The sequence below is a fragment of the Coloeus monedula genome, assembly GCF_965178545.1.
Source record: "Coloeus monedula genome assembly, chromosome: 5".
Classification (NCBI taxonomy): Eukaryota; Metazoa; Chordata; class Aves; order Passeriformes; family Corvidae; genus Coloeus; species Coloeus monedula.
In genome coordinates, this window is record NC_138785.1 from 11,085,852 (window position 1) to 11,097,228 (window position 11,377).

The window sequence follows — 11,377 nt, forward strand, 5'->3', positions numbered from 1 at the left end:
TGGAGTGAGTTAATATGAATTGATAATAAATTATTTAGAAGGGTGTGGCCAGAGTATCAACTTGATCATGTCAGCATGGCTGCCAAAGAGCTGTGCTAATTCACACTACTAGGGATCTGAAGGGCTTATTTTTGAACAATATGAGCCACATTTCCTTCCCCTCCCTTTTTTTTTTCGGATAAAGAATGTTATTGTGCATGCTGTATTTACCTCCTATATTAAAAAAAAACCAAACAAAAAAACAACCAAAATCCACTAAGTTCATCTTATTTTTAGAACAGAATTTTCTATTAGCAATTCCATATTAGTGTGATGGGGCTGAGCTGGATGTTTGAATGCACTTCGTTTGTACCTCACATAGGGCTACTGATACCAAGATGTGGTTGGCCTGAACTATTCACAAGAAGACAATTTGGCAGAGCTTGGTCCAAGCTGTACAATAATGAATGGTTCTCCTCACAATGAATCTCACTTTTTTCCTGTAGCAGGGTGTAGAAGAGTAGAGAAAAGGTATCCTATAGGACACTGTTTTGTGACCTGCTGCACAGCTAGTAACATATCAAGAATAGATGGGGGGCAGCATTCAGTGGCATAATCGTCTTATCTTTGCAAAGCATCCAGAAGTAGCTGAGGTAGGTATGACTCCATAATACTGGATGGATTTCAGTCTGCCCTGTCTCACACAAGGGTGTTTTTGCCATGTAGCTTTCTTAGTCTTTCAGGAGATGTCAAGTCTCTTTCTTCAGAAGGTAAACACCCACCAGCCTCCTCTCCTGCTCTAACCTCAGTACCCTGCAGCTTGGAAAATGCTGATATCCTTGAGAAAACAGAGGCACAAGGTTAAAAACTCTCTTATCCAAGAACCAACTGCCAGTGGGTTTCCAAGTCAATCTTGGCATTTGGGGCTTGATACTCAAAGCCAAGCCCTGACAGATGTCACTGCTATAAAAGAGATTTCCTTAGCAACACAGCGAATAGGACTGTACTGCACTGTTGGGGTCCCTTCCCCCCTTCCATGGAGCCCTGGGAGAGGGGCCCAGGGGGGGAGACACAGGGTTTCCCTGCCCCTGCTCAGCTTCATTGACTACCATGGATCCACGCAAGGGTTCGATCACTAATACATGTTCTGTTTGATCTTTCATCTCCCACAAGATCTCGTCCCAAAAACACCCCTGACAAGATCCAGGAGGTTCAATATCAAAAAGTAACTCTCGAGAAATATAGGAGAAATTTTTGAAAAGCCAGTTAAAAAAAAGTTCTAGGTCTCCCAGTTCCATTACTTTTTTGTTTTGTTGTTCAAGGATTCCTTTAACTTCAAGGTAGATTTCTTTCTGTGGCTCAGAGAGTCCCATTTCCCACGATTCTTCCATAGTCCAGAGAGAATATCCAAACCAAGATGAGAAGAGAGAGGTCTAGAGTGGTTATTTTACTCACGAATTGTCCTCAGGGATCGGTATCTTGCCCGCATTCCTCCACCAGTTTGTCGCAGCGGGGATTACTGCAACAAGCATATTTCAAACCAGGAGTCCCATGGAAACGAAGTATATATGGACAGATTCGTGGTAGATGTTTCAGAGATGTTTATTTCTCCAGCCGCATGGCCGGGGCTCAGCTCAGGAACTCGCAGTCACGGGACCCGAGGGTCCTTGGCGTTATCAGGGAACCCAAACCAACCAATGGGGAACAAAGCTGAGCAGGGGCAGGGAAACCCCGTGTCTCCCCCCAGGGCCCATCTCCCAGGGCTCCATGGCAGGGGGGAAGGGACCCCAACACTGCACCTCAGAAACAGAACACTTCAGATTTGTGTGACTCTTGACTGAAACAGAACACCCTTGGTCAGAGAAAGCTCATGTTCACAATACAGAGGCTTCCTTATTAAAGATCTGCTACCAGTATTACAGCTGTTCCCCTGGTAGTGAAGAGGTGGGGACCACCACTCAGAAAGTAGAAGTAAAATCAGAATAACTGAAAACAAGTGACATTTTCAGGCAAGCTTATAGCTTGAAGGCACAGAGGGTAAATATAGTAAGATTCATGGTGAACATGATAACCTTGATCCATTTCATCTGGCAGGGGGCAACACCTGGAGGTTAGAAAATGTAAGAAAATTCCTAACCTATAACAGGAAGAGACTATGATAAACTTTGTAGGAAACAGTCTTCCTTAACTCTCCCAGCTGAAGTTAAGACTAATTACAGTAACTCTGGGGCATTGAAGCTAACAAAGAGAGTGGGCCTTATTAGGATCTAACAGTAAGACTGGAGAATAGCATCAATTCCAGATGAGCAGGGAAGCTAAAAGTCTACACAGTGAGAGAGAGAAAAAGATTCCTTAGGATGGACAAGAGCAAGTTCGAGCAAGGACTAAGGAAACTAGGCTTCCAATACGAAGATCCTAAGTGGACTTTGTCTGTGAATGACAATGTTTTACATGCAAGTGTTCCTGAATTAAATATTAAAAAGGTTCACAAAGGTGCACTGGTTTTAATGAACTTCAGCACATTTGTTACTGCATAAAATTTTCTCCCCATTTCTTAAAACATACTGGGAAGATACTAAACAAGCAAGTAGAACAACATGCTATATACATACAATTGGAAGGATAATCAGAATACAGCCTTCATATCAAACTTTCTATGGTACAGTGAAAAGCCATTGTTTCAAAGCAACAGGGGTTACTGAGCCTCATTAACCAAGCACAAGCCATGAATATTTAATAGCTATTGCTCTTTCAAAACAGCAGTGTCTTTCTATTTGTTAAGTATGCGGGTATTAAAAATAAAACACTTCCATGTAAATCAAGACAAACACAAAATGGTAGCAACATAGAAACTTTCTGGTAAGTATTTTAATGGCAATAGTAACAGCACATGAAATCAAGGAAAACATTTGTGAAAATATTTTCACCTTTAATGAAAGAAGTACCTTTCAATTTAAAAACTCACAGCACTAGATAAAGTTCCCTCAAAAAATGACCTACCCAAACAAAGCACAGAGGAAATTAAACCAAAAGTAAAACAAAACAGTGAAATGCTGTCCAACATCTGCAAAAATGTCTTTATTGTACTTCCAATCAATGTTAAATAAGCAGATCAAGGCCCTCTTTCCTCATTGTAGAGTACCTAGAAATTATCTTACTCTTTTTTCAAATATGCTTTACAGAAAGCCAACATTAGTGACTACATTTCTCATGTAAACCCATCCTTTTAAAAGCAGCTACAAACCCTTAATTTATAGAAAGACAAAGCAGTTTTTCATCTCATTAAGTTACTAGTAAAGCTTTATGGAACCTTGCTAGATATCCTTCCACAAAATCTGGTGGCAAACCTATAGCTGATGATTACGAGGAGGATCAAACAGTTAAGAGGATAATGTTATGTAACATATGTTGGTATTCACAGCCCAAAGCTGCAAAGAGCTCAGTTCCTCAGTCTATTTAAAAATGCATTTTTGCGGAGTCAGTAGAAACGAGAACTTTTGCACTCATGCTCAATCTCACAAAGGATAGGATGCTATATGTTGACTATATAGCCGTATGTAGCTATATGAAGGCAGGCCTCTTCAGGGATAAAGAGAAATTATGACTTTCTGAGGCTTGCTTTTTGTACACTTTCTAAAGAGACTGCCTTTTTTCATTCCAACTGTATGTTCACAGGTCACATCATCTGATGAGGTCCCATTCTCAGTACCTAAGGCAAAACCAAGACATGCACAATAAGTACGGACACAGAGGAGTTAGAACAATGTAAGCCAAAGTATTTGCTCATTTTGTATAAACTGACTTAGTTGGAAAAAGCACAATCTAAGAAACACTCAAATTCTGCATTTAACAGAAGACCCTAATCGTAAATTTGCACAAGGATATGCACTAAGCTACAGAAGCTTTTTGAGGTTGCTCTGAAAGAATAATAAGAATTGCAGAGAATTTGGTGTAGAGCAACATTAAGTGAAAAAAAAAAACCATCCTCAGAGTCTGTTATTTCTGCAGAGAAACAAAAGGATGAAGATTTGATGTAAATGGTCTCATGAGTTAACATTGCAAGGAAAAAGACTTAAGCCACTTGTGTTCATTTTTATCTTTTGCTTTGTGGCAATAATTAGTCAAAGGAGCAAACAGTACAGTTCGAATAGCAAAGTCATCTCAGAAATACGCTCAATGCCTTCCTCTGTTAGTGAAAAAGAGAATACATTTCTATTGTAGTGGTGAACAGTGAAGCCTCTGTCATCAGTCAGCTTACGCAAACGCCTCTGCTGCCTGGAATGTCGCCAAAAGGGAAGTCAGAGGCTTTTTGGTTTGCACTGTGTGCCATGGAAAAAACAGGATGTAAAAGAGAGTTTTAGAAATAAAACATCTGAAAATGTTTGTAGTTAGCAGCAATGACTGAGAGTCTGAGTGCAGAGCAATAAAATCCTCTCCTCTCAGTTTGTAACTGTACCTGTACATGAATTCAGGCAAACTATTAATGATACTTTATATCCTAGGGAGATTGTTGTATTTTAAACAAAAATTGCTCTTTCAGTGAAACTGAATAAATTAATTCATTTTGCCAGTGACATCAGCTACTTTTAGAAAATCTGACTAGAACTTAGGATACAAATAAGTACAGATAGTTGCATTTGTAAACTGAAACTTGTTCCTATAGATTTAATATAATGACAATATTATGAATGCCTCCTCTGATTTAACTAAACGCCTTAGAAAATAGCCTGTAGCACTGTCTGGGGTTGTTGTGACCCAAGTGCAGGACCTGTCAGATCAACACTCTCACCCAATTTGGTGTTATAATATGCATAGGTGCCTTCCCTGTGGCACATTCTGTGTTTTAAAAGGAATCTGATTGTTGGGGATATATCCTAAGTCCCTAAAGCTTTACATTTAAAGTGTACAAAAATTTAAATTGATAATGTATTATGCAAATACAAGACAGGTGAGGTAAGGAATTTGAAAAGCCAGTAGGTAAACCATGTGATACGTTAAGCTTCTGGTTTCTTGGTTGATTTCTCATACAAGAATACTTTGGGCTGTGGATACTTTATCCTGTGATATATTGGGTTTGGGCATTTTTGCATTTGTGTTTTGGGGTTCTTGAGTGTGTGCATGTTTTTTGGTGTTTGTTTGTTTAAAAGTAGTGGTGCATTGGATATTTAGAATTCTGGAGTTTCCTTCTTTGCAGCGGAAAATAGAGGAAGGGTTAGGAATGCAAGCCTTTTTAAGGGAACACAGGATGATCTAGGCATTCTCTCTGCGGAACTTACACCCAGCAGTATCAATCAAAATGTTTTGGTCCCTGGCCCGTTCTATGCTAACCTCATAACACACAGCACTCTGTGGACTAAGAATGCTGTCTGCTCTCTCTGCTGATAACCTCTCTGCAATGCCAACAGTAAAAGCTCAGAACAACAGCTTTCTTGAAAGGAAAACCAAAAAAACCTCTCACAGAGGCTGACTTCTGAAAAGGAGTTGATCCTGGTCCTCATGCTCAAACATCAGAGTTCAGAATCAGAAGAAAGTACTACAGTGAGAAACCATAACCAGGCAAAGCAGAATGAACCCCCAACAGCACACATACCAAAAAGGAAACAGGAGGTAAACCAGCAGCTCTTGAAATTACTACTGTTTTGGCTACAACAGCACAGGAACCAATATGTCTGGTTTTCATTCTGTCCCATAATTTAACATCAAGGATTTCCCCCGTATGCTCATTTTGGGACAGTTTCAACAATAATCTCCACCTATAATGCAGCAAGAAAAGTGGAATTTCTACAGCAGAGAGGAGCATTTCCTCAAGATCAGCCTACAATAATTTTTCGCCCTCTTACAGCATGAAAACATAGCACATTCTTCACCAGGTAAGCAAGGTCTCCATCCATCTGCATACACCTGGAGAATCTGGCTGTAATTTTTTCCCTGTTAATCAAAGTGCTGGAGATTGTCTCATTAGAAAGAATTAGGAGAACCTGTTGATTGCCAGGTTTGCCACATGGCCAGTGCAGCAAGCAAGATCAAAACAGTGCAAGCACCTGGCATTTTAAAAACAGCAATGAAGGAAACTTTCTAACAAGCTCCTGAAGCCCAGCTACCACCTGAGAGGACTGCTTGCAAGAAAAAAGGAGGATTGCTGTGTTAAAAATGCCTTTTGTAGGGACAGTGATATGCTTTTAAGTGAACTAGCTAGTGGAACTGGAAACAGACTCATTTTCCAGTACAGACGGACAGCAAGACTCTAATTGCAGCACGTTTTTAGACCTTGGATAGCATTCAGTCTAATCTGAACTTAACTGATTGTAAGGTTAAAAAATGTCACTGACACAATAATAATACTGTGGAGGCAGCCAGAAGATGAAGATGTTAGAAATATACACTTTTTGAAGTGTATTTAAAAATACAGTAGAGGGCTCACTTCCCAAATGCCTTTATCTTCCTGAGTGTCTGCACAGCACTGAATTATTTATTTATAACCAGATATATTACTGCAATTTACAGACGCAATATGAATATATTTCACTGCAACATATGGTTCAAACTACATAGTACTACAGGTTATGCAATGCAATCACTTCAATGAAGCCACTAAAATTATCTCGGGTCATGAATGTTTTTCACTCCTTTGCTGTGGCTCATAGACTGTGCTATGAGGTCAAAGTGAGGACCATGTGTAGCATGTTCTGCAAGGGTTATTCCCTCCAGGGAACCAGGGAAAGAACAAAGACACAGGAGTGTTGGTTTGGAGCTACTGAGCCATTAGATGAGAGCAACTCCGTGAAGTTACTTAGGTTCTTATGTGATGTGATCTCAGTGCTGTGAGACCCAGAGGCACGGAGCTAAATTACAAGTTTCTTACTGTGGACACTGCTGTGAAAAAGGCTACTGATGTGCCAGACTGGAAACAGCTGGGCACTGAACTGGGGCCTGCTAGACTCCGGCTAAGGAGCTCCTCTCTCCCAAAGCTCCACATACGAGCACCTGGGAGTCAACAGCAGCCATACACATGCTGCTTTCTCGGACCTTTCTCAGGCTTTCCCAACATACCTACATCTGAAGGGGTTACGCACCAGGGAACAAATGCCTTTTCTTAATTTCTTCTAAACACTACTCAGAGCGACCAACCACTGAGAACCGCTGCTTTGAACACTGGCGTATGAGCACAGAACGCATTAATCAGAAACATCATCTTACTTGCTACTCAGCGGGATATGACGGGAGGGGGCCGGGTACGACTGCAGCAGCCTGTGAGGGGACATAGCTGTGACGCACGGTCCCGCATTCGCCCGCACCGCCCTGTGACGAGAGGCCATGCTGCTCGCGCCTCTCCGCGCGCCCGGCCCCGCCCCGCCCCGCGCGCGGCGCAGGCGCGTTGGGAGCGTAGAGCGGGCCGGGCCGGGCCGGGGCGCAGCCCGCGGGAGGCGGCGGCAGCGGGGCAGGTGCGGGGCAGGTGCGGGGTGGGTGGGAGTGGGCGCGAGGCCGACCCAGGTTGGAGCTGCATGGTGGGGTGTACGGGCAGGGCCGGGGGACTGCCGGCCGGGTCCTGCGGGGACACCCCTCTGCAGTGCTGCCACCCCCCCGGCCTGTTACCGCACCTGCCGCGTTCCGCAGCGCGAGATGGAAACGGGCGGGGTGGGGGGATGCGAGGGGCGTGACCCCCGTCCCGCAGGCCCGTGCACTGGCCAGGAGTGGGAGTTGGGAGGAGGGGGGGGCCGACGACAATGCGGGGCCCTTCCTCTTCGGCATTCAGGAATAGCCACTTCAGGAATAACCCATTCCAGAATGATCGGAGCTGAGAAGGCGGCGATTACATAATTAAAACAGCGATATTTCATGCTTTGCAGTAATCTAGATCAGTTATTTTTGTAAACAGAGGCACAGTTACTCAACGAATCATAGATGTGTATGGCATGAGGCCTAGGAAAAATAATTAAAGAATGGTGAAGAAGGTTGCTCTGCCTTAGACTAAAGCACTGGTCTTTCAGAATTAAAAAAATGCATCTAAAATCCAAATGTAACAGAAGTTCCAATAATTGCTACCTCTCTTGTTTTTTGTTTGTTTTTTTTTTTCTTTAAACAGAGTATCGCTCAAGAAAACTCTCTTCAAAAGTGGAAAGAGCCCCTACTACAATGATGAACGCTGACATGGATGGTATAAATTCTTAATGTTCTTCATTGTTATTCTATTTTGTATAATTTCTAACTGTTAACAGAGGTTGCACTAAAACTCTCCTGATTTATTGCAGCTGTTGAGGCTGAGAATCAGGTGGAATTAGAAGAGAAAACACGGCTTATTAATCAAGTTTTGGAACTGCAGCACACACTTGAAGGTTAGCAGCTTGACACATCAGATTTTTTTACAAGTACACAGTAATAAGTAAAAGAAGAGAACCTGAGTGCTCTGCCCTTAGTCACAGTGTCCAGAAGTATGTTACTTAAAGCAGTTGAAGGTACAAAACCAAGGTCTTAGAAATAGTTTTTTTCTTCTTCTTTATGCAACATTACGTTTGCTCAACCTTGATAATACACAGCAAGTAGAACGGGTGATACATCTAATATGTCCAGGCTTATTAGAAGACACACATCTGAGGCTGCTCATCACTGAACTCTTGTTTCTCAGTAAACTAGTTTGCAATAGCTTAATTCAAAAATTCAAGTAATAAACTTACAGACTAGCAGTAAGTTTAACAAGTGGGTCAAAATACTGTGCTACAAAATAATATAGGAAAAATGACCTTTAGGTAAAACTTGAGTAGGAGAATGTTTTATAACATAATACCCTATGGTAATGTTTTCTGCATTAAAGGTGTGACTAGTCTGATGTAGGCCCGTATAACATATTCATTATTGTATGCAATAGTGTCTAATATTTTTCTTATAATATCACCTTCGCAGATCTCTCAGCACGCGTAGATGCTGTTAAGGAAGAAAACTTGAAACTGAAATCAGAAAACCAAGTTCTTGGACAGTATATAGAAAATCTGATGTCAGCATCTAGTGTTTTCCAAACAACTGACACAAAAAGCAAAAGGAAGTAAGGGTTGACTCACAGATTATGTCATTGTATTGCTGCTGTCTTTTTTTTTGTTTTAACTGGCATAGGCTACATAAGCTAAAATACTTCAGTTTGTGGCTTACTGGATTCTCAAAGATTATAAAGTTTGGTAATAAACAGAATTAAGAGCATTATCATGAACAGAAGACAGAAGTTTGTGTATTAAGATTAAACAATGTGCAAATGTAGTGTAGATAATTACAAAATTTTCATATTTGTTTTAAAAATGAGCATACCTTGTTAAAAAGCAGATTCAGTTTGTCAGGTTAAACAAAGGTCTGTTGGCACTCTGATGTCTTAGGGTAGAATTCTCGACTAGCCAAGAAATAGTTACAATATTGTGTTGAAACCCCATTTGATAAAAATATTCAGAGTTTAATTGCATCACTTTTTTCACCTGAGATGTGCTTACTGTGTAGTACCGTTCATAGCTCTACAAAACAAAAACCTATAAACCAGTTCAGCATTTCTGTGAAGTAGAAACAGTATGACATTGTTTGCAGGGCTTGCATACAGAAGAACACCTCAGATTTTTTGGGAAGGGGGAGAGTAAGAGAGGAGGAACAAGGGCAAGCAACTTAATCAGGGAAATACCAAACTGATGCAGTATCATCAGTGTGTTGTACTATGTGCACTTGAAACTATTGCCACTTTCCCATTTCCCTGAAGAATGATCAGGCACATCATCACAATGTATGATCTTCTGAAGTTCTTCTGTTGTGTGATGAAAAGTTAAGTAAAAACCTGAGTGATAAACTCTCCATAAAGAGGTCAGCAATGCTCTGCATGTTTGTGAACAATCTGCAGTGAGGAACTGAGAACAAGTCTTTCCTTCCCGCCTTTTACTTTCTTCCTGAAGTGCCAAACCTCTCATTGCTTCAGGCCTCAGAGCAGCTGTTTTCCTGCCTCAGAGCCTAAGCTTGTGAAGTGCTTTTTGAGGCTCTGCATAAAAGCATCTAGGGGAGAAGCATGCAGTGGAACAAAGGTGGATTTTGCCTCTCAAAACTGTGCTGCTCTGAGCAATGCCTGGTGTCAAGGTGCTGTTTTTTACTGGCTTGGCTGTTAGCAGGTTTTGTAGGGGAGCTCAGCCCAGATTAGGGGTCTGAGCACTTCCCACAGAGGCAGCATGTCCAGCATAATCAGTATTAAAGGAAAACAGAAGCTGAAATACAAACAAGTATGTAAATTTTAGCAGTACTTAGTTGCATCTGTTTCATCTTGCCCTACAGCAGCACTGCAGATTTATTTATGGACGTTAGCTAGGACTGAGTTCTTGCTTCAGTAATGAAGCCATTTTACTTGACCTTTTGAAAGGAAACCACTAGTTCAAGGATCTCTCTCAAGCATGGTGTGAATGAGTAAGTGTAATAGAAGAGTAAATCCCTCTCAAAATCCAAGTTTCTTAGCAGCTAGGCACTGCTGTGTCTCAAGTGTAAAGTTGACATTGTGAGGTTCCCCCTCCCAAAGGTGAGGCTTCCCATTTCTCCCCATTTAAAATGGTTGTACAATGCTCATGGGAGTCAAAAGACTCTAAACAAAGTCAAAAGACTGCAAACAAAGCACTAATAGCACAGTCTTGAGGGCTGTTTACAAGTCTGGGTCAAGAAACCCAATGATGAAAAATGGATGATGATACCATTTGTGTCATGGAGTCCTTGTCAACATCTAAACTTAATTTTAATCTTCTATGGACTACTTTCACACATTACTGGAACTCTAAATTAATCCAAGAACTGCTAGCAGGTAGAGTAGATCACACAGCTAGTCCAGAGTTTGAGCATTAAAGGAAGAACAATCACAGCAAGCACTTGACTTCTAAAGATTGCATTGCATTACAGCCATCATAGCTTTAAAGCCATGTCACTGCCATCTCCATCTGCACTGTAGGAGATCATCTGGTAACACAGCATGCGCTTGTTAGACTTCAGCAATTCCCAGGATAAAGTAATCTTAAAATCATGGTTTGGTATTGTAGATTGGATAGTGGTATTTTATCCATCAGTGTGTATATAGCAGTTATTTCATCTCCATGCCATTTTACATCCCACTACTGTGGCCTTCATTTAACTTATGAACATTTTAAAGATGATGTATTTCTGACTTTACACCAAATAAAAACTTTTCATTTGTCTCGATTAGTTTGGTTTAACATTTGTAAACCCTAATTCTCATAACTATCTGTAGTCAAAAGGTGAAAAAGCAGTAGGGTTAGTGATCATCTTAATGGTTTCTACATAGATGAGCTCTCTGAAAAACTAGATGTAATTGAGATTAAACCTGGGTTAATGAATCTAGTTTTAGCAAAGCTTCAGTTCCTGATTCACTTGCTATTTTCAGCCA

The 11,377-nt window shown here is 41.1% G+C and overlaps 1 protein-coding gene across 1 annotated transcript; it reads left to right on the top strand.

Moving 5' to 3' along the window:
- Nucleotides 1-7,350: 7,350 nt before the first annotated feature.
- Nucleotides 7,351-11,172, top strand: SCOC (short coiled-coil protein). The gene is made up of 4 exons (XM_082281854.1): nucleotides 7,351-7,421; nucleotides 8,063-8,134; nucleotides 8,229-8,312; nucleotides 8,878-11,172. The coding sequence occupies exons 2-4, from the start codon at nucleotides 8,113-8,115 to the stop codon at nucleotides 9,018-9,020; spliced, it is 249 nt and encodes an 82-aa protein (XP_082137980.1). The 5' UTR covers nucleotides 7,351-7,421; nucleotides 8,063-8,112; the 3' UTR covers nucleotides 9,021-11,172.
- The last annotated feature ends 205 nt before the right edge of the window (nucleotides 11,173-11,377 follow it).